We start from the raw sequence: 23,179 nt of genomic DNA, 5'->3' as shown, positions 1-23,179 counted from the left end.
TCAGGGCCGGCCCCGGGGTCTCCCTGAGCGCTGGCTGATGCCCAGCGCTGTTCCCGCAGCGCTCACATCCCTGTACAACGTCCCTGCTCCTCCCCCAGTGGTGTCTGCCCCGCTTATAGCTAGTGCTGATAAATGCATGCAAATTCCTGCTAGAAAACAGAATAAATATGGCAACAGCACCCGACTGCCTGAAAGAGGAGAACCTCACCCCAAGAGCTGCGTTGGTGGGTGGCATGGTGTTGTTGGAGAGAGTTCAAAGCAATGCATTAATTAGTTGGTTTTATCTGGATTAGTTCATAAATAAATTGTCAGGACCAGTCACAAAGTCAGCATTTGCATGTAGAGATGGAAATATTTTTTCAGGTCCATGTCAAAAGGCTTCTGCTGGTCAAATGCTTATGTGGCCTTTTAAGAATCTGCTTTTTTTTCCCCCATCAGTATTTACACCATTTTTTGAGGGTATTGAGGTTGTCTTTGCGCTTGAGGCTTTTCTTAGCTGAGTTACCCACAGGTCCATATGTTTTAGTCAACACTCACAGATCTGTAAAGCTGTTGGGCTGCTTTTGAAAATAATATTTGTAAAAGTGTCTTACTGCACCGTTCTGTACATGTCCCACTTTGTGGTGCTGAACATGACAGTTCTGGATATGTGTATGCAGCAAAGCTGCTGGCTTTTGTGAAGTACTTGATTTTTAAAGAATATCTGTTCATTCATTTGTCCTCTGAAGGACTCGTTGGTATCTCACCTGTTCTTGAGCTTGTGCTTCAAGTCACTGTTTTTTGAAACCAGAAGTCTTGAGCTTGAACTTTTATTCTCTTCCGATATATGTACATCATCTAAATTATTATTATCACGTCTTTCACAGAGGTTTTTAAGAGGAATCTGATGGTGAGGAGAGGTTAAGAAGGCTCAGGATGACGACGACGGTAGCGACAGACTACGACAACATCGAGATCCAGCAGCAGTACAGCGACGTCAACAACCGCTGGGATGTGGACGACTGGGACAACGAGAACAGTTCTGCTCGGCTGTTCGAGCGCTCCCGCATCAAGGCCCTGGCTGGTAAGCACTGGTCACAGCAGGGACATTCCATCCCGGGCTTTCCTTTTGCTTACCAGCTTGTACTGACTCCCTTTCTCACCTCATCGGTCTCCTCAGTTATTAACCTTTTTGACTGTGTATTCAAATGGTTTTGATCAGGTTTCTGTGACTGGTAATGACGTTGGTTTCCAGATTTGGAAAAAAAAAAAAAAAAGCAGAGGGATAACAAAGCTCTGCTTCAAAATATTTTCCTTTGGAGGTGTGCAAAACATCTCACTTGCCCTGGGAATGAGGAATGTGGTAGGTGGAGATAGTTGTCACATAGTGATGAATGCTGGAACTATACACTTTTTCTGAGATACTTGCTGTCTCCTGCTGAATTCCACTCTCATCAGCAGAGAAATGAAATTGGATTGGCTCCTTTTGTGTTTAAAACATTGGATTATTGCGCATTAAAGGCTGTACATTAACCAACTTTGTTTATGCAGCAAAGAGATGATGTCATGTCCTCTCAGCTCTGAGGCACTGCCCTGCAGAGCAATTTTTATGCATTCTGTAAATGATTTCCTGACTTTTACAGTAGCATGCCCACATTTTTGACCTCTGAACAAAATGCCTTGGCAGTGTGGGACAAGCACAGAAAACAGCTCAAAATATGCTGAGCGTTCTGCTGGTGAAATCTGAGCTCCAAGGACAGTTTTAAACCCAACACCTCCTGAGGTGTCGGAGCAGGTTTATTAAATCAGCTGCACCCAGCCACGGGTATCAGCTGCTCCATTTGTGATTCCGATGAGGCTGGCTCTGGAGTGCAGGGTGCCCTTTCTCCTCTCAGTTCCAGCTCTGGGGGTGTGTTAGATGCAGAACACCTTTACATGTCAGACAGGGCAGGATCAGGTTTGGAGCTGAGCAGCAAGGGAGTGAAGGAGTTCAAGCAGGTGGGCAGAGAGCAGATCATATAACTCGTCCTGAGGATGAATAGTAATGGTATTGACTTAATGGAACTGCTCACAGAGAGGGTGTGTGTTAAATTTTGCTATCTTTAATTACAGCACTTCTCATCCCAGGGTGGGTTTGGAATGACAGGGAAAATGCCTGACCTGGACAGGGGGTCAGAAACAGTTTGCTGTGGGGGCAGATGGGTGGTGGACGAAAAGAATCTCAACTTGGGTTGTTTTATTTTAGTGGTTTAATTTTGTTTGAGGAAGAAACTGTGTTTTACTCCTGCCACCTTAGTGGTTGTAGGTTATATTCTGCTCCTTGGGTGGGAAATGCTTTTGAGTACAAAGCTCACGAGCCACGTTTGGGTCCCAGGTCTCGCCTTACTGCAGTTGGTTGTTCCACTTACTTTTGTAGCAAGCAGAGCTCCCCACCTGAGTAATGAATAATAAACATGAAACTCTTATTTCAAGGAGAAGTAATGTAAGGAAAGTACTTGAATTATTTAGGCAGCCTAAAAGAAATACCAATGTCAAAGCAAATAATTTTGCTGAAGATTCTATTCAGAGGCATATTTAAACATTTTCCCACAGTATGGTATATTTATTTTTCTTCTGAATAAGCATTACTCATAGTTATTTTAATTTGATACATTTTCATACCTGTAATTCTCTCCTGTAAGCACTGAGAATGCTGTGTGCTGCCAAAGCTTGGCTTAGCATGCTGCACTGCTGCAGCACTGCTTGAAAGCCTAATCATGGTGCAGGGAGAGAGGAGTGAAGAGAGGTTTGTGTTGCAAACCCAGGGTTCTGGCCAAAGGCTGAGCCGTGGTGCTCCTGGCACTGTTGGATGTGGATTTTCAGATATGCTGCCTGGTGGGTCACCTTTCCTTGCCTCTCCCCAGAAAGGCACTTGCAGGTTTTTAGCAGCTGCAACCCAGAGCTGTGCTGGCAATAACCTCTGTCATTGTCCTCTGTCAGTCGAGACAGGCTCTTTCTGGAAGGGTGTTCTGTAGTTCAGCTGATTGTCATGGGATCAGGCCCAGGAATGGCTGTGGCAATGCCTGTGGCTGGTAATGCATGCAGTTGTGCTGGGGGGTGTCAGGAGGTTCCACTGGGCTCCACAACCCCTGCCTTTCAGTGCCTGTTGCACCATCACTTTCCTCTGGCTGAATTTCACTGCTGTCTGAAGCAGAAGGAGTTGTGTTCCACCTTCGGAGTCTGGATTTACTGAATAACACTCCAGTTTGACTTAGCTGGGCACTGGTTCTTTGTGGGCATGAGCGCCTTCCCACATCTCCAAGGCTGGCCACCTTCTGACAGCAGCACTTCTCTCTCCAGAGGCCCTGGATGAGTTGTCTCTAAGGACTGCCCGTGCCCGTCCCCCTCTTGCAGTGACAAGATAAATCAAAAGACTGTCGGTGTTTTGCAGTTCACAAAGTGCTCATGCATCATTGTCCCCCTGTCCCAAGATGAAAGGTTTCAAATGGGCAGGCACTGGTTCTTTATTTTCCATCTCCTAGGTGGAAGCTGTTGCATTCCAAAGTAGAACAGCTGTGGGCATGTTACACTGCCTGACTAATGGCTGCATACTCACTCCCCCTGTGCAGGCATCTTCTGTCCATGTTCTTCTGCAAGCTGGGAAGTGCCTCTTCAGCAAAGCTTCCATCTTGCATTCATTCTAGTTTACTGTAATTTAAGTGAAACTTATCTCCTTTAAGGTTAAGTGAGGTTGAGAGTGAGCAGGCCAGAAGTGAGGTCTGTAGCTGGAGTCTACAAAGAATCTGTTCTACAAAGAATGATGATGGCCCCGTGTTCCATCAGGGTGCTGAAATATTTAAACAGCAAAGCAGGAGATGGTGGTCAGCATAATCTGTGATGGGAACAATGTCCTGGAGAAAAGCTCAGTAAAGCATAGACAAACACTGCTGTGCTGTTGTCAGCACAGCAGCTGGGAACTGATGTTATTGGAATGGTTTGTGGACTGTGAAAACCAGAATGCAAAGGGATGTTGGGCTTAAAACCAGCAAATCATCTGGGAACTCAACTTTCAATCAGAATCTAGATCTGAAGGGATATGCAACCAGATTGGTTGCCACTCATGTTGAACTAACTCGCTCTGCAACTGATATGAGAAGAAGGTAACTGATCCCTTCTTTACCAAGTAAGGTATCCCACTGTAGGAAATCATCTTTCACCTGTCCTTGCTCTCTGTGGTGCTTTGGAAGGTCTTGCTGGAAGACCAGGTAATTCTACCTGCTCTGTAGGAGCCAAAAAGATATCACATTTGTCCAAGATTCTTCATTCACAAATCCTCCAGGGTTGGATTTCGTCTGTCGAGGACCATTAGCTAACAAGATTTGTTGGGCAGCTCCTTGGGGCATTGAGCTCTTGCAAAGGCCTTCAGAAACAGTCCAGTTGTTCAGCAGCATTTCCCACACTCAGCCTGGGACTGTGACATTCAGGGGTACTTGTGCTTGCCACCTCAGGTGCTGTTTTCAGGTAGTATGAGGATTGTCACCTCCAAAACTTTCTGTTTCTTCAGTTGGCTAATTCAATATTAAAAACACTTGGCTAAAGTTACTCGCTTTTCTGCTCATTAGTGTTTTGCCCTTTTATCCTCTGGGTTCACCCTCGTGACCAGAGGGTCTGTGACTCAGTTCTCTGGCACATGAATTAAAACCAGCTTCAAAGTTTATGACATAAGAGCAATTTTTTAGTGCAGGGAGGGGAAGCTGTGCCTTTCTTTTCCAGCTTCACCCAAGTGAAGCTTGGGACACTCACTGGTGTTGCACGGCTTGGTGTTCCTGAGCCTTACAGGGGAATCCAGGTACAGAGGCTGCATCTGTTGTGCAGCTTTCCTTAGCAGGCCCTGTTGCACAAACTAGGCTTGTCACTGACGCCAGTAACTTCAGTTCTCCCAGCAGCAGAAGGGAGGAAAGCATTGAAATTCTTCCTGAAGTTATGCTGCTGAAAAGTTTTTCTTCTTAACATAGTGGAGTACCCATTTCTTAAGGTTAAAAAAATTAGAGAAAACTTGCAATGGGAAATTTCTGGGCACCATACGTGGGGCTAATTAGCCCTTTTGGCCCTGATATTTAAGCCATTCCTCCCACAGCCCCAGTGCAAGGAGTCAGCAGAACAACCCCCTAAAAAAGTGAAGAGAAAGATCCTGCTTTTAGTACTGTCCAGGTATCATGCACCTGCCTGTCCCTGCTGTCAAGCATCTCTCATAGCAAAGTTTCTGTTTCACTCTGAGTATACACTAAAGATAGAAAATCTGCATGGTCAGAATGAACTTTCAGGTCTCAGATCAATAAAAAAGGACAAAGTACAACAATTTAGAGCTCAAGAGAATAAACCTTTGGTTTTTTCTTGGCCTTGAAAGAGCATACTGAGAATAAGCTCTTGCAGGATGTTCCATGAATATCCAGCACCTGAGCTATCCAGAACTTGAAAATCAGTGACTAATTTTAACAACAGCAAGTGCTTAAGGAAAGAGAACCCAGCAGTATATTGACGCTTGTAAATCAACTTGGAAGGGCACCTGAAGGATTTGCTTGACACTAAAGAGAAATGAAAACCTCCCAGCAGTGCAGTCTCCTCGGCACTGGCGGGGCAGTGCTGGTTGTGAGCCCCTGGGTTTGCTTAGCAGCCAAGGGCCTAATGCAGGCCTTCTCAGATCAGTGTGAAAGGGCTTATGTGGAAAGATCCTGCTTTGCTCAGATAAAAGTTGATGGAATTATTTCAACTAAAGCTTTTCCAAATGTTGACCTCACCCAATGCTTTCCCTCTGGATTTTACTTCTGGAGCGGTTTCTCAGCTGTTGTTGCTGACCTTCCCAGGATCCACAGAGGCTGGTGTTGGGAGCAGGAGTCTGGTTTGGTGTGCTGTGTGTCCTGCAGGCATGTCTGTGAAACATAAAATAACTTCCAAGGAAATGTAAACAACTTGTATTCACTGATGTCCCATTGAAAATGTAACTTGGTACAGAGGTAACTTTTATCTTACTGCTATAACAACATGATCTTTGGTATCAGTTAGGCGTAGTTTGGGGGGGTTCTGTCTCTTTAGAATCAAACAAGTAGTGTTGCAAACTACATGGAGGTGTAAGTCAGATTCTTTGTAGTCTGATTAGATCCATGGTCCCGTGTAGCTTCCTGAGTGTAGAGCCAAACTTCTGAAAAAAGGTGCTGCTGAAGGTACCTTTGGAGTTTTCTGGAATCACACGTGCTTGTCTGCTCCGTGGGCAGATTTGTGAGTACTTGGTAACAGGGTGATGCGTGACAGTGGTTGCACCCTGGTGAACAACTGTGATCTGGCACACATTGTCCAGGCAGGATGAGCAGAGCTGGAAAAATAGGCTTTTGGTTCTTTGGGAGGGAGCAGGATGGGAGCAGCTGCTGGCAGCTCCGCTCTGGAAAGTCTGACACTGCCGCCGTGGTGAGGTCCTTTCAGGACTAAGCAGAGCTGGGCTGGACACATACACAGAACAACCCAGCATCTTGCCAGCATGAGCCTGTGTTGATGGATCCTCAGGTCTTTGAATTCCTGTGCCTTGTGCTCCTGGACTGCAGTACAGGCCCATGGCTGCCTCTCATGGTTTCTTGTGGAGAGCTCCAGGCATACGCCAGTCCAGTCCTCACGCACACAGGACCTGTGCTTGGACAGCAGTTCAGTGGTTCAGCAAACAAGGGACAAGAGAATTCCGTGCCGTAGGTCAGATTAAATATAAAAAGCCATCTGTAACTAGGGGAAGAAGATGGAAAGCTAATGCACATGTGCTGCTCTGTGTGCATAGCTGTATTTGCTTTCAGGATATTACCTGTGCAATACGCACGGGGATAATCCTGGGAGCAGGTAAATCTGCCTGATCATTGGAATACCTTGGCACTGCACTAACCTCCACACTGTGCTTCCTTACTTGCACTGATTTGAGGTGAGAACTACACCTGAGTTCCCCGAGCAGCACAGCACACTGCTCTCCTGTCTGCTTCAGTTTTCCTCCCCTGTTCATCACCGTGGCAGCAGTGAAGAGTAGGAGCTCTGGAGCAGGGCTGCCCCATAGCACTGGGCTGAGCAGGAGGCAGCATCCAGCACCAGCTGGAGCAGGGCAGGATTTGTGAAGGGAGTGAAACACTCCACTTGCACCAGCTGCTCGGGGAAAGGAAAATGCTCCCTGGGAGACACCCTCCATGGAGTCAGTGAGAGCTGAGCTGGGCACTGTTGTGGGGCTGGGATAAAATCGTGCTGAAGTTGATGGTTTAGGAAGAACCTCCCAGCCAGATTGTCAGCTGGTATAGACTGGCATTCTCCCGTGGCTTATGTGAGGCTGTGCTGACTTATACCAGCTGGGAACCTGGCCCAGAGTGGTCCAGCATGGCAAACCTGGAGACTGAGAAGAGTATAAGTGTTCTTTGCTGTTGGAATCAGTGTTTTAGGAATATTTAATACACAGAAACCATGGGACCCTTCACTGAGATAATGAGATTGTTTTTAGATAATTTGCTGAGTCTTCTTAAAGGAAAGGATTTCTTCTTTATAGAAACTACATGTCAATAATGGATTTTTAATTTTTTTTTTTTTTTTAAATAATGGCTTCTCTCAGGGGTGAGCTTAGCTATGGATGAATTTCAAAACCTAGTCATGACTCTGTAATTCAAAAGAAGTCTTTCCACAAAAAATGCGTATGCAGAAGAGAATGTTCTCGTCTCATGTCCTTAGCATCTAACTAGCCATGTTTCTGTATTTATGTTATTTATTCAGCCAAATCTGCAGTGTGCCTTGCATTTTTTCTTTCTATTTGTTGCTGGGATACTGCCTGAAAGCACTCCCTGAAGTATAAATAATGTCTAGCAGAGCATACTGCAAAGAGAAATTCAATACAGGATTCCGAAATGTTTACCAATTTCTGTTAACCTTGGAGCTCTTCTAATGGGGAGAGATTAGCAATGAAATCATTCCCTCAGATCAGAGCTTTGATTCTTATCTGGAGGTAATATCCTGGAGAGATATAAACCCAGATTACCTGGAGACAAGTTGCCTTGATGGGGAAGAGGCAAAAAGACCAGGAACAGGGATGAGGACCAGCCAAGTAGAGAGGATAATGAAAATCCACTTCCACGTTTGTTTCCAGCATTCTCCCTAAGAGTTTTGAACTCTTCTGCTGGCCAACACAAGCACTACTATTTTTTTTGCCAACCATTTTTTATGTGTTTGCTGTGTGATGGTTTTTTGAGGTCTTTCTTCCTTTAAATGTTATTAAGCCTTTAAAGCAGATGGGTGTCAAGTGACAGTATTTGTACATCTAAGTGTGTAAGATATCATTTTTTCCCTAAACATTATATAAAAATGAAATAGTTTGCTCTGTAACAATAATTACATGTGTTGGACACAGAAAATACTTGTCAGTTGATCACTAAGGGTTTTTTTGCAGGGAGAGCAGTTTCCAGATGGGGAAATACTACAGCTTATGGGGATTTTTGTAAAGATCAGTGTATTCTGCTGCTTGTTTTCACCCAATTTCCATTTTGCTCAGGAGTAGCAGGAGATTGAATTTTCTTGCCTGAGTGATTTTGGTGTAGCAACCATAGCATCTTCTGTGTTCATGGTCAAATTGGAAAAAGGAGAAAATGGTGCAAAAGGAAGAGGAGAAAAAGGAGAATGGGAACATCTCTTTCCCTTACATTTGAACAGAGATGCAATTCAGATGGAGGAGAAAGGAGGGAGAGGCAATAAAAACAATCCCAGCCTTTAAAAAAGGACCTTAAAGCTCATAAAAAATCAAGAAGTGTTTTCATGCCAAAATTTCACAGCAAGTGTGTTAAGTGTGTGCTTGCACGGAGCTTGATTTGAACTGGATTTTTAAGGGTTATTCATCTGTGTCAGGGGAAAAAAAACATTGTTGCATTTCATGGGCAACAGATGAAACCTGTAAACATAGCTCAGTTTTTCAGGGACGACTTCCCTGCATTGGGGATTTCAGGAAGCACGGGAAGCATGACAGGTCAGCAGAACCCCTTTGGGCTGGAATGCAAACCAAGAGAAACCATCATTCCTTCCGAAATGTTCCCTGAGTTTTCCTGTAGCTCTGTCCTGGGGGCTTTCCTGGCAGGTGTTCCACTCCTGCAGTTAGCAAGGACATACTGTTACAAAAGTCATGTCAACCTTCTTGTTAATCTGGGACTTGTGTAAACTGAAACCCGAAACCAGGTGGAACTGACCCAGTTTCAGTAATAAGTTGATATTCTGGCCGGAATTGTGAGAAGATTCCCCCAGGTTTTGTGCTGCTTTGGTTTCAGGTGTCACAACCTCCAGGTTATCTGGAGCCCAGAGCTGGATGGTGCCTGGGACTTGGTGTGGAGCTGCTGGAAGGCCAGCCTGGATGTGGCAAAAGGAAAAGGTGTGAACAGACCTTTCTCTGATAATAATCCTTGTCTCCTGCCTTTTAATCGGCCCCGTTCCCTTGCCTTTTGATCGCACTGGCTCTCAGGAGCCCACATGGGTCACGGAGAATGTGTCTAGAAAGGACTTGGAGGACAAGGTAGTTGCCACTGACCTGAAGTCCCCTTTAAAGAGACACCTGGAGATACTTTCTGAGGTGGAACTGTTACTGAAGTGAAGCTCTCTTGGTTTGATTGTATCTCTCCCACCTTGTGAGACAGTTACCAAGTGTTGCAGGACACGGCAGGTTACAGGATGGATTCTGTTCCCGCTGATACCTGCAGCAGAGGTGCTGAGCTTGGCAGGCTCAGCTGGGCTTGGTGTGTGGGCTGCTGCTCCCTCTGTTCCAGCATCTCAGATAAAAACTGGAGGGGAACCAGCTACCTCTTCAGCATTCATGTTATGCAAATTGCCAAATAGGATAAAAATAACTATTTCCTATTACATTCTAGAACAATCCACCGCAAAACCTATCTTTCCTTACTGTCTTCCATACACAGGGAGAGATTCTGTTTGTACTGTGTAGATGGAGGCAAGTGTGATCATGAGTTTTCAGTTCTCAGTTGTGGTGCTAAGGGGATGTGTAAGAACTTTACCCTCCTTCAGGAGAAGAGCAAACTGTTATGTGGTTTCTCTGGCATTTTAGATTAATAAATCAGCCTTTTTATCTTGTAATTTTTACCAGTTAGTTACCAACTAGAGAATTTACAAGAGCAAGAGTGAAGAGGGAAGACAAGGGTGATGATTAACCAGATTCGTAATTATTGTAAGCTCTGGCTTAGAAACAGTGATAATTAGGAATTGGGAATGTAACTTTGCTACATCCAACAGTAGTTTCTTCCTTAGAAACATCAATTTTTTCCTTTCTGGTCGGGACCCACTCACTCAGCAGTGATTTTCAGAACCACATAAAGACAGAGCCCAGGACAGATCCTTTTATGTTCTGTGGTAAGCAGCTGTCCCTAGATGTCCCTGGTACATTCATAATATTGCTGTAATCAACCTCTCGTTCTCCTTGAGGCTTTGCAAAGCTCTGATCGTGTCAGCTAAGACCCTCTGCATTATGGCTAAGTGGATAATCAGTTGTGTATTTATTTACTCCGGGCTAGTACACAAACAATGTGAGCCATCCTCACTTGTCAGGTGCTGTGGGAGAGGGACAATTCACACAGTGCCAGCAAAAGTTATTTCACAGCTCTGGGCAAAAAAATTTAGCGGGGGGAAAAAACCCCAACAACCTCCCTCCTTGATATGCCGACCTTTATTTATGATCTGGCCCTTCTTTTCCTCCAGCACTGTAATCAGGAATTAATTACAGCACGGACAACTTCCAGCTGTGTTCACTTGATAAGTTGCACTTGGCCCAGTGCTCAAAAGCTATCTCTGGCTTTAAAGCATTCAATCCCTCCATAACATATTATCTAATTAGGGTAGTCGAGGGCTTAGTCAATGAAAGATAACCCCAGAAAACAAGCAGTACCCGGTGTGACAAAGGCCTTTGTGCATGTGAGCCTTGGGATCGATGGTGCATCGCTCCATGGCAGCAGCAACCAGGGCTCAGGTTCGCTCCCTGCAGTCCCCAGCAAACCCTGGGATTAGGCTGCTGTGACTCAGACAGGACTGGGAGCTGGCAGGATGCCTGTCCTGGAGCAGCCTTGCTACATACGGTGTAGCATTTCACAAACACAGACACGTCCCCATTTTGCTTTGTTCTTTCCCCTGAATTCCCACCAACCTGTTCAGCGGAGCCTTCAACGCGTAGGGCAGCGCCCAGCAAAGTGGCAGGAAGGCCCTGGCAGCTGAGCCAGCAGCACCTGGCACCAGAGCCTTCCCCAGGAGCTGAAACCATCAGCAACAAAGTCTGTCACAGATGCTGCTTGGGGGCCAACCTGCATGGCAACTCAAGTGGGGTCAGAATTTCACAGCGAGTGCTGCCGACAGTGTGTGAGGGTCTGGTGCCTCTGTTTGCCAAACCTGGGACAAAACAAGCTCCCTTCAAACACAGGTTCTTCCCTTTCCCTTTAGCTTTCCCCCCTAATTTCTGCGTAGCCTGCACTGCTCCAGCCATACCTGCTGCAATTCCTTCCCTTTTTAAGGAAGCTTTTAGTGCTACTGGGTAGGCCAAGATGGGGAGAGGGGGCAGAGAGGGGATAGGGACAAAAAGAATACCAAACCCCAAATTTTGTTCAGTATTTCTTGAAGCTCACCAGGTTTCGTTGTCCCACAGAGGGCAATCTGAAGTGTAAATTAATGTGTGTGGTGTTAGTGTTTCATGGTGGGGTGGGTAAGGCCAGTCTGTGTTTTATATGGGCCAAAGCCAAATGATTATTTTTAGTTTTTAATGTCTTCCTTTTGCAATAGTGTACTTTTTAATATTTTTAATAATGGCCACGTGCATTAGAGCATTGCCTGCCAAAGGTGTTGGGAAAGCTTTCAGCTGGGGAAAAGTTCCTGACTCCTGAGTTGTGGCCTTCATGGCATTAAAAATGCTCCAGCTCCCTTGTCAGTCATTTGGACTTCAGCTTTCCCTGTGAGCTCACACAGCAACACCTGTTTGCTCAAGGTGGGATGGCAGTGAGCTGATATGCCTGCAGGTAGGGCCTGGCTGCCTGCCCGCTCTCCAGGGGAAGGGCTTGCACTTAATTATATCATAGGTCAGGCAGCGCAGGCAGGAGCTGCCGTTGGGAGGAAGCTGCAGGAAAAAGCTCCATGACGGAAATAAGCCTGTACTTGTGTGCTGGGCAAAACGTGCTCCTCGAGCTCAGGGGAGTTCGCCTTGGTGTGTTAATGGCTCGGTTTACCCAGCTCTGCTCCTGGGAATTTTGGAGCCTTTCGTGTTGCCCTTCTTCCCTCCCACCCTGGCCTGGAAATCCCGTGGCCACGGCCGGGCGTGTGGGTGCCGAGGGACAGCAGGGAAGGACAGCTGGCTCTTCCCTGCGCCGAGATCAGCAGGGGAAGGTTTAGCAGAGCCCATTGTTGTCAGGGAGCAGCATCCTGCTGTGAGTGCAGGTGCTTCCTCAGCTCCCCCTGCCACTGCTCAGGCTCCTTTCTGGGCCACAAGTGCCCTGGTCAGCTGAGGAGTCCTGGTGGCCAAGGGTGGGTGGCGCTGGAAGGATTGGAGGCCAGCTTTCAGGATTGTCTGGGGCTCTGCTGAGGTGTGCTGTAGTACCAGCAGTGTTGTGTAAATACAGCTACAGTGAAATAAAGGGGTGCACCGAAATACAGCAGTAACAGCCCTCTGTGTCAATGTAACACGTGCTCTGCACTAGGGCTCCGGGGGTGTTTTGAGTAAAAGAGTAGAGTTAAAAGCCATAAATATTTTAAGTGTATTTATGACCTTGGGAGCAATGTGCCAGGCATTTTCAACTGTCCGTGTGTTTTTGGAAACCTTCAGCTGAGAAGTGTCAGCTTCCATCACTTCTCCCCAGACTGGCGGTGTTTGTGGTTGGACTTTTTGTGCATTTGTTCCCTGGTGTGCTGGTAATGGCTGGTTGAATTTCCACCTTGTGCCCAGCGGGACCTTGGGCTGCAGCGAGTCGGGGGAGTGGGCTGAGCTTCTCCCACAGAAATTGTCCTCACAGAAATTACTATATGACTTAAACCTTGTGAAATGACAGTATCAAAACAAAGGCAACATTTTGAAATGTTTAATGAGGGGATGGAGTGGGAGGAGGAGAGAACATGGATTCCAGTGGAAAGGAATTTGGAAAGGCAAGAAAAGAAGAAAAGAGAAAACACTTGTGTGAACGTTATCAGCAGTTTTAAAAATGAGCAGGCAAATGTTACGTACTGAGAATATGAATGTGGAATTGACCTTTTCATTTCACCGATGAATAAGGAAGGGGTGGGAGCTCACGTCCCCGAGGGAAAACTGACATCCTCAGTCTGATGCCGTGTGCAGGAACTGACTCCTGGTACCTAGTGCTGCCGCTGCCGTGCACGTTTGTGCTTGGGCAGGGTGTTGAGGGGCCAGGCAGCTCGGCCAGGCATCCTCATTTACGTTCGAGCCCTCCCCCTCGGTGCGCGGCCCATTAATCTTGCAGTAATACCCAGCACCCTGATAACTGGGCGAGGAGCCACGCACACAGGGCACGTCAAAACCCTCGGCATCATCCGAGTAACATAAACCGAAGTGACAGGAATTGGCCGTTTAAAGGACCTTCCGACAAAGCTGTCGTTTGTTCGCGGTGTGCTGGAGCGTACATCTCCCCGCGTCCCCTCTGAATGAGCGCCTGTGTGTGCGCGGGGCTGCTGCGAGCGGGCCGCCCCGCACATAAATACCGAGAAGTGCCCTCCTTTTCGTGTGATAGTAATCTGAGACTTTTCCGTTACATGAGGCTCCTAACAAAAGGCTGTAATTCCAGCAGCTCCGCTCGGGAAGGTACCACCGTGTGCCGCGCGGTGCCGGGGCGCGGGGCCGGGACCCCGCGGGCACCCGCTGCCGGGCGCGGCGGAAGGACTCGCTGGGGCGTTGCGTGAGCCGGGCCGCTCTTCCCCTGCTCCGCCGCCCCTCCGCCTTGGTACAGCCTTCCTTCCCTCCACCGAGCCGTATGGTAATCGAGTGACATCAGCCCGCGCCCGGGCGGCTGCTGATTATATTACAAACCAGCAGGAAGGGCTGAGGTGTGCGCGGCTCCTGGGAGCGCCGGCCGGGGCGGCAGCGCGTGGCTCCATGCTGCCTGTGCTTTGGGCTGATTCGCTGAATTGCTTTGATTTCACTTCGTTTCGCCAGCGCCAGACAAGCATTTGAACCAGATTCGAGCGCTTGAGAGTTGCCTGCCGTGGAGCTGGGGGAAAAAAAAATCCACGCTCCTGGTGCTTTAAGTTTGAATCCATTACAGAGAGCTTACCCGCCAAGCCACACTGCTGGATTTTGAACCGAAGCTGTTATTTACTTAGGGCTCAGGGGGAGCGTTCTCGCTAGGGACTGAAGCCAAACTGCTCAGGAAGCTGGGATTTACCTGCATGTATGGTAAAGAAGCCTGTGGTTCCTTTATGCTGCACTTCGTCGTCTCCCTGCGTTCCCTGTAAATGGAATTACAAAAATCAGCCAGTATGCCCGGGCCGTTGTCCCCAGGATACGCAGCTCAGGTGCCCTATAACTATAACCAGTTAGAGGGAAGATTCAAGCAGTTACAAGGTAAGCCTGTGCGGGTTTTCGGGAGGTGTTGCCGTGCTGCGATCCCCATAAACATGTTAGTCCGGGCTCGTTCTCACTGCATCAAGGTGAGAGAGGCCAAGAGCGGTGCTGTGGGAAAAAGCTCTGTGTTCTTTCAAGGGATCCCGTGTGGCTTTTCTCACTCCAAAGGTGTCCTGAATCTTACACAGTGCGAGGTGTGTGTCCAGCCTCGGAGCCACCCAGCCTGGCAGATGAGGACTAACCCAGACCAAGCTGCTTAGAACCAGAAGGGTGCTTAGAACAACAAGAGTGAGGAAGCAGTCTGCTATTTATTCTGTCCTCAAATAAAATCTGGTCTTAACTCTGGACAACACCATAAATCCTGGCTGTGTCTGGGGACAGTTTGCAGTGCAAGGTCCCTTCCCAGCCCCTGAGTACCTCCTGGAAAGGCGGGTGGCTTTGCTTCTTCAAATGAGGAACAGTTGCATAATTCCCAAACAAATTAGTTTGCTCACGCCATAGGTCTCAGAAAGAGAACTCATGTACTTTAACATTCTTGTTATTTTTCATTTTAGATTGCTCTGCTTTTAGTAGAGAATGTCCTCTAAGGTTTTCCCGTGAAATTCTCTATCCCTGTGAGAAGCAGAGGGTTCTTTTGGGGAATGGCCGTGCTCTCTGAAGGGAGGGCAGGCCCGGGCCGGGCTGCAAACCCCCGGTGTGGGCGAGCAGTGCCCAGCAGTTCTGCCCCAGGCAGGGTAGAACAAGCTCTGCTGTTTGTCTGTGTAAGGCACATCCCAGGAATGAATGAACTCTAGCATTGCAGTTGCAAAATAAAAAAGAATTCTTCACTGAAACCAAACCTTCTCTTCCTCTGGATCCATGTGACTCTGTAGATAATCCCAGGGCAGCAAAGTGCGGCCCTTCTGTGCATGTTTCTTATTTGACTCTAGTCTGTGCTGCAAGTGTGGCCTGTGGTTCCTGTCAGAGAGGGAGGAAGAGCCCGGTTAGTGCAAAGAATGTTCCTATTTGTTGGCTAAAGGAGGGAGGGAAAAAAAATTCTTTCATTCATAGCACTTTGTTTATCTTGTAAACTGGCGAAGCAGTGGCTGCATAGGGCATGTAATGAGGCAAAGTGACAGCATCCTAAACACTGGGAACAGAGACATTCGTGGGGCAAGGCATGCAAAATCCAGGCTCCAAACTGGCACACGAGGGGGGAATACATCTGTCAGATCTCAGGCTGTGGTATTTGTGTTAAAAAGAACAAGGTAGGTTTGTAGCACTGGAGAAAAAAAACCTGGGGAAAAAACCCCTGGCTCGCTCCTCTTTCTTTGTTGGTTAAGTTAGCAGTCTAAAGAAGGCAGATTTTATCATTTTCAGGGTCACTGCTTCAGGAATCCATTATCTGTGTGTTTACATCGGACTGAAAGAGGAAAGCAGACTGCATTGTTGAGAGCACAGAAAGTGAGTTTTCCCTTCAGTGGAATGCACCATGTCGACTTAAAAAAAAAAGTTAAAAAAAAGTGCAGTGCTCTCTCTAAATGTGCTGCAATTTCCTCCAGCAGGAGAGATAAAATGTGGTGAATTCTCTGCAGTTGTAAGGAGGGATTTTGCAGCAGACCATCCTGTAGCTGTTTACTCTCATCCCAGGCTTGGAAGTGAGTGGTGCCGGTGATCTTGTTCAGGGTGGAGCTCGGGTGCAGGAAGTGTTGTGAATTATGCACCAGATACTCCCCGAAATGCTAAATAACCACACCAAATATCGGGTGTGCTGTAAAGGGAGTGGCTTCGCTCTGCTGACAAGAAGAAGTCTTTCCTTGGATTAATGGCTCTTTGCTTGAAGAATATCTACAGAGCCATTATTTTGGGGTTGTCCCATTTTGAGGTGATTCTTGCTGGGAGGCTCTGGTGCAAACATTGGGTGTTCTGTGGCACTGGGCATTGCTCAGGGCACCCAGGCTCAAAGCAGCAAGGATGAGCTGAATAGAAGTAACATTTTTAAATTACAGATTTAGCACCAGTTGTTACCCTTTTCACTATGGACGTGTGCAAACAAGTAAGAGCAGATGCATTTCAAACCTTCATCAGTCTGGTAAAAAGTCCCTTGGGAAGCTTTCCTGCCTTGTTGTTTTTGTGTTTTCCTCCTTTATAACTGTTTTACTGCTCCTGCCCTCTGGTAGGACGGTTCTCTAGAGCAGCACCACACAGGTTACTGTAACCTCTGCTCATGTTCTTCCCACACTGAGTTTGTCTCTCTTTTTTCACAGATCCTACAGTTATCACACAAGTCCCCACCTTTGCACTAGATTGTAGCAAGGTACAGATCTAGCAAATATTGGAAGTTTGCCTCAAAAAAAGCACTTGGGGGCATATTGTTTTGTCTAAAATAACAGAGCAAGTGCTCGGGCCCTCTACAAAGAGAAGTCTGAATCAGCAATGAGTAGGAGACAGCTCTCTATGACCTCCTCTTTCCCAACACAGACAGTACATTAGGTTTGGCACTGGCAGCTTCATATGAGGAGAGGAGCCAGCCGAATTCTGCCCCAAAATGCTCCAGACAGAGCAAGTTCAGATCATCCGTGATCCCCATGGCACTCCTACCTTCTGCCTCTTTGAGATGCCTCCAAGTGATGTTTGTAAGGAAACTCTTGTTCTACCTGATGCTGGCTGTGGGGCAATTAGAGCAGGTTTTCCAGCCCAGTCCCAGTGCAGGTGTGGGACTGCACTGAAGGGACCGGACCGGCTCCTTCTGCACCTGGAAGGGTCACCTTGCAGGGAATCCCGGCTCCCACGTGCCTCAGTGGGCTGGAGGGAAGCAGGGTATGGCAGAAGCCACTGCTAGGAGTGAATCAAGGCTGTCTTGGTGCCAAAAGCAAGCCTGGAGTCCTGTGTATGGTAATGCAGGAGTTCACATGCTCAGTGCTTGTGCTCGTGAGAATGTCCGTGCAGGTGTGGGGAGGAAAACTCTGCGGCAAGTTGTGTCTCCTTCCAGAAGTTTCACTCAGTTCCTGTTATGGTTAGTTCCCCCAGTGCTGGAATGATAAGTGAGCGATACCATCAGTGGTTGCTATCATCCTAAAAACCTAGGTGTGGAGTTTTGGTTCTCATGGCCACTTGCTCAGTGTGCAGGGATCATGTTGCAGGGCTGGAGCTGCTCTCTGCAAGTAAAGGCAGAACCCCAAAACTCGTCTGTGGGAAACACGTTGCCATGGAGCTCGTGCAGGTTGTGTCAGTGGAGGAGATTCCTCCTGCTAAGTTTGATTCAGCGAAAATTAAAGCAGATCTGTTGTTACAAACGAAGGCTGTCATCTGTGCTACTTGAGCGTGGCAGGATCCTGTGCCTCGGCTGGGCACGGTTGTAGGAGCTGGCAGGAAAAGGTTAATGCGAGTCGGGAATTTGGAAGGAGATGCCTGGAGCTGTATCACCTTCCAGCAGGAAGGCAGTGGTGTCGGTGCACAGGGAAGCAGCTTTCAGCACTGCTCAGGGGCTCTGCCCACCTGCTTAGCGGGACAGCGGGATATTTGTTAACATCCCTGGCATTTGGGAGCTCGGCACTTTGTCGGCTGGGTCCTTGGAAAGTCGGGGCTCAGCTCCGGAGCTGTGCCTGAGGTGTGAGATTTCCAGCGGTAATTACAGATGTAAAATCCGGGGGGATGGGGGCGAGCTAGATCAGTGCTCCTGATAAATCCCAGAGGAAAGCAGCTTTCAAAGGAACTCTGTCCTCTGCCTTGCTGTGTGGGACATTTTGGGTCTGCTCAGTTTTGGAATGCTGCATTTCAGGTTGCAAACTGGGCATTTTTAGTGGGAGCCTGGTGTATTTTGGTGACCAGGCTGCCTGGGAGGAGGTGCCTTTATTTTGAGCCATGTCAAAAAGATTTGTTTGAAAAACTGGACACTGGAATAAGCGTGTAGGGAAGGTGAGTGTCTCTGCCACTGGAGGTGTTTCAGTTGTTTCAGATCCGTTCTAAACCCTGTTTCACGGGGACACAGACTGACTGTGGCTGTACCAGTGAAGGCAACCCAACTGTATTTTGGGTGTTTGGAGCAGATCTCCTCACTGTGATAGCAGTGCCTTTCAGCAGGGCAGCTCCTTGGCTTGGATCCTTTGATCTGCAATGGCCCAGTGGCTTTGCTCTGGGTTCCACTTTGTGAGTGGTCACTGGGAATGTTATCACTTCCATAATACATAGATCTATATGTAGATTGGTTCCCATCCAGGCTGCAGGACAGCTGCAGGAACACCTTCCTCATTTTCTGTTCTTAAGCAGGGTTTTCCCCCAGTTTTTCCTGCAAGAAAATCTCTCCCCCAAATCCCTGCCTATACCCAAGGATAAACTGGGAGCTCCCACTGCCAGCAGAGAAGTTTGCAGGAGCTGCAGAGCTGTCCTGCACAGGGTACAGACGTGTCCTGGGACACCAGGATCCTCGGGGGTCTGGGGGTGCCCTTTGAGCAGCCAGTTTAGCAGTCGCCTTCCTGCTTCTAAGATTTACCTTGTAAAGGCTTTGATTCCTGGGAGCAGCGACCTGCATGGCTCCAGGGGGTGATTACTGACCTGGGACACCCTACTTTGTCTACCAAATGGGGCACTGGCATTTCTTGTCATGGTAATTTCTGGTAAAGGCTGAATTTCATTCCACATGAAATGTGTTTGTTCATGCATCTGACTGATTTTTGGCTTTTTTCTCCCCTACCTTCTCAAATCCACCGAAGTTGCAAATATATTCCTGTTCTGTGGTAAATTTTGCTTGATTTCCTGCTGTCTGCAACACTGCAAAGCCTGCATGTGTCACAGCATCCAGCTCCTGGGTTTGGTGAACACCTGAGCATGGGCTACACGGTTGGAAGCCCTGTCAGAAGGATTTTAAAGGGATCTCAAACTCACTTGAATGTGCATTTCTGTGAAAGCTGGGCCCTTATCCTTTCCAGTGCAAAGATCCCTGCAAACATAACTGAATCCTTGACTCAGCTTTTGGGCAAAGATCTACCTTTTCTGGTCATGGGGTTTGGTACTTGTGAAGATAGAGAAGGCAGGTTAAAAGGGCTCAGGGTAAGGTATTTATGCTCATGTGGTCAGTGTTGATACAGGCCAAAAAGTAAACATTTAGGTTGGATTTGGCTCCTCACTGAAATAACAACAATGAACATTTACGGCTCTGAGCTGTTGGCTCAGGTTTTCTGCAGTCTGTTCTCTTCAGTTTTCATTCAGAGTATATTTGTAATATTTGGGGATTTAGCTGTGTGTGTAAGAAACTTGATTTGAAAACAAACAGAAATCTCTAGGTGCTGTAGCCCTTTCAAAAGGGGTAATTCTGTGCACTTTTTGCAGCTCTGAGCTGGTGAGGCAAACAAAGCCTGTCAGCAGGTATTTTCACAGGGGACAGTGAGGTGGTTTGAATACCCTGGGGGTGATTTGTAGGCAGAGTTAGAGCAGTAAAATGATTTGTGTGATGCTGGTAACTGGTGTAAATCCCCCTAGCTCTGTGGATCTGGGAATGCAGCACAGGAACCAGCCCTTGGGTGTTCCTGCATTCCGGGTCTTCAAGAAGCTCCGTGTCACACTGTTTTGTAGGCATGTTGTAACCACCTGGGAGTACAGGCTCCTATTCCAAATATTTTTCCTATCCAAGAACCCTATTCAAATGGATTGTGGGTTTTGCCATTAACTTCTGTGGAAAGTGGGGCAATAAAAAAAGCCAACGGACAGAGATGAAAGTGGTGATAAAACACCAGAACAATGGTTGTCTTCCATTCCTGAGCCCTTCCCCAAGTTGGGTTTGTGATTTCCTCCTTTTCCTTCATTTCTTTCATCTTTCTGTTTTCTGTTGGGTGCTTGCTTTGACTATTGAAGTGGAGGAGCTGCTACCTAAGCTCAGTAAAAAACTGGTGAAGAAAATCAGATTACAGTATGATTCACAAAATCCCCATTTCCCTGTACTAAACTGTGAGATCCCAGCGCAGGGTGTGGGGTTTTGGTAACTGCACCCCTTCTGCTCAGAGGCTGAATTTCATGAGTGTCTGAGTACTGACAGCTCTGAAGGCTTTTTTGTCCCAGTTTAAGTGGAATTGAGAGTTGTTAAGTATCAGCTATTAAGTAGCAGGGTATGACATGTGAAAATGAGTTATCTTCATTGAATAGATGGGGTTGGGAAACCCGTTACACCAAATATTGGGAATTAGTCCCTGTTAGCTTTCAAAGCTGTGCTGAAGGAGATAGAATAACAAAAATAAGGTGTTTGAGAATCTGCTTTGCTCTTCCCACAAGAAATGGAATCTGGAATTTCAGTTGGAGGTTTATATCTGGGCCTGGCAGGTAATGGCCTTTATCCCAGTGTGATTGTCTGAGTGAAGTGACATAAGGACAGCAAAGATTAAAGTTGTTTAATGAGTATTAGTAAACAACTCCCCTCCCAGCTCTAAATGAGTCCTTTCAAAGGAAAGGGTCATTTGTGGAGAGTAAGGAACTCGTGCAGCACTCACTATATGCATTTTCACCAGCAGTGAGCAATTTTCGGCTCCCATGCCCTCCTTAATTACATGAGGCTCACTGCTCCTGCAAATGCATATAGCTGAGTCCTCACATTTCTGTCAGAGCAGAAAAGACCAGAGGGATGGGAAACGACCAGAGGGATGGATGGGGAGCACTGGTGCTTGTGACTCGTGCTGAGGAGCCCAAGGTCGCGGTGGCCGGGAGAGCCCACGGTCACACAAAAGCCCTTGTGCGGTGGCTGCTGGAACGAGGGTATCCCGGGCTGAGAGCCTCCTTTGTTGGGAGGGAACTGCTGTAGCCAAACTAATATTAACCAGGCTGGGAGCCCAGCTCAATGCCCCAGTGTTCGGGAGAAAGGAGCTTACAGAGAAAGGCCCTTCAGTGTGAGGGGACAGCGCAGACACGCAGGCAGCCGTGGGCCATGGGCTGGGGGCCACGGCCCGGCCTTTGCAAAGGCTTCTCAAAGGCCTGCCATTACCAAGTGGCCTTTTCACGGCATAACTGGAAGTGCTGGTAATTCCACGTTCAGTCAAGTTGGGTTTGTGCTTAAAAATATAACTGGAACTCTTGAAAGCGCAGGTCCGATTACATGGACACGATAGACTGACACTGGACAGGGCCACGGTGCTGTTTGGTGGGAATCAGTAGCGTGCACAGCCCTGCACTGGCTTTGGTAAAACTGTATTGGGGTGGTGGTAAATATTTATTATACGTTATTGAGATGGGCAAAGAGCAAAAGCATCATCCCAAATGGCATTGTAAAGGAGGCAGGTTTGGTGCCCCTTGCAGAGACCTCAAACATCTCTGCCTTGGATGTTGCCAAAAAGGCAAGGTGGGTGTTTCCGAGGATTGGTGTGAGTTTGAGGTTAGACTCTGTAAGTTCTCTTGTCTGTTGTAGTCCTGCCAGAACTCAGTTTTCAGGTGGAGTAGCTGCCCAATTGCTCACCAAGCAGTCAGTGCAGAAAGCGGGGTGGTGAGCTACAAACACGATCTGTGTGACCGCAGCGCTCTAATCACAGGCAGAGGGCTGACCTTATGCCTGCAGAGATTAAACAAAACAACATGTGGTTACAAAGAGATTTAAGAGTTTATCTGAACAGAATAAACGCTGCCTGCCCGGATTTTTCTTGGAAAAAACCCCTATGTTTTAAGGAAGATACTTAAATTTCACTTAATGGCTTGGCATTTATTCTGAAAATCAGCCAATATGCAGTGCCCACTTCCCAGATAATCTGAACTAAGGCAGCCCCGTTAAAGGAACTGCACAGCAGCACAGTGCTGAGGGATTTGATTTCTCAAATCCAGGCCTGCTCCTGCATTTTTCTGGAATAACAACTCCTCCTTGGTTTCAGCTTCTCCATGCTAGTGACATATGTTGGGTTCAGCCTTCTCCTTCCAAAAAACCCCCAGAAGTGCAGTTCTCAGTGCCCATTTTGTCCAGGCAGTGTTTCCAGTTTTTGTAAGTATGATCTGATTGTGATTTGGTTCCAGGAAAAAAGAGAAGTGCAAACCTGGCTGTTACCTCTGCAGTCGACTAACTACAGTTTGCTTTGGGTAATGATTAATTCTCCATCTAGTTTAGTATCTTTCCACAGTTATTTCCAGGGACACTAGACTTTGGTAGAGCAACGGCTGCTGGTTTCAGGGTGTGCCTGGCAATCCCGTGGAAGAGGCTGCTGTGAAATCACGGTGTGACTGTGCTGTGATTGCAGTCTGGGATGAGTAACAGCCATTAGGGAATGGCAGTTAGGTAAGGCTCTGAATAAATAGGGGAGGTGTCTGGGAACAGCAGATATTGGTTGTGCCCTGAACTTCTGACCTTTCTGTTACTCACGACAGGGGGTTCAATAATTTGGGTTAACTCTGCCTGGTGTCTCATGTTCCCTGAATAAAAAGGAATTCCTTGGGATGCAGTGTCCATCCCCACTCCCACCCGGAGTCAAGGGGCTGGGCTGTGCCCCCATGTGCTGGGGCTGGAGGTGCTGGTGAAAGCCATGGGGTCTGTGGCACTTCTGTACTTAAGTGGATGAAGTCTAATTGGATCCAGGCTCTAATCTCGAGCCCCAAAAACAAGGAAAGGACATTGGGAACTGTTTTAGCTGCATCTGCTTCCTCAGAAGGGAATTGTCCCCCATTCCCTCCCCATGTCTT

The 23,179-nt window shown here is 47.4% G+C and overlaps 1 protein-coding gene across 2 annotated transcripts in view; it reads left to right on the top strand.

The window, feature by feature from the left end:
- Positions 1 to 866: 866 nt before the first annotated feature.
- SPTBN1 (spectrin beta, non-erythrocytic 1) overlaps positions 867 to 23,179 on the top strand; it is an 81,162-nt gene continuing 58,849 nt past the window's right edge. The window contains exon 1 of one of the 2 annotated variants that reach the window (XM_029961628.1): positions 867 to 1,063. In XM_029961628.1, the coding sequence (XP_029817488.1) occupies positions 916 to 1,063 (148 nt within the window). In that variant the 5' untranslated portion in view covers positions 867 to 915. Of the gene's footprint in view, positions 1,064 to 14,348; positions 14,561 to 23,179 lie in introns of those variants that run through there. The other variant, XM_008924842.3, reaches the window with a different exon arrangement.

This window comes from Manacus vitellinus, unplaced genomic scaffold, assembly GCF_001715985.3.
Source record: "Manacus vitellinus isolate BGI_N305 unplaced genomic scaffold, ASM171598v3 scaffold_38_pilon, whole genome shotgun sequence".
NCBI lineage: Eukaryota > Metazoa > Chordata > Aves > Passeriformes > Pipridae > Manacus > Manacus vitellinus.
The sequence above is the reverse complement of the archived record's forward strand: the minus strand, read 5'-3'. Positions and strand labels throughout refer to the sequence as shown.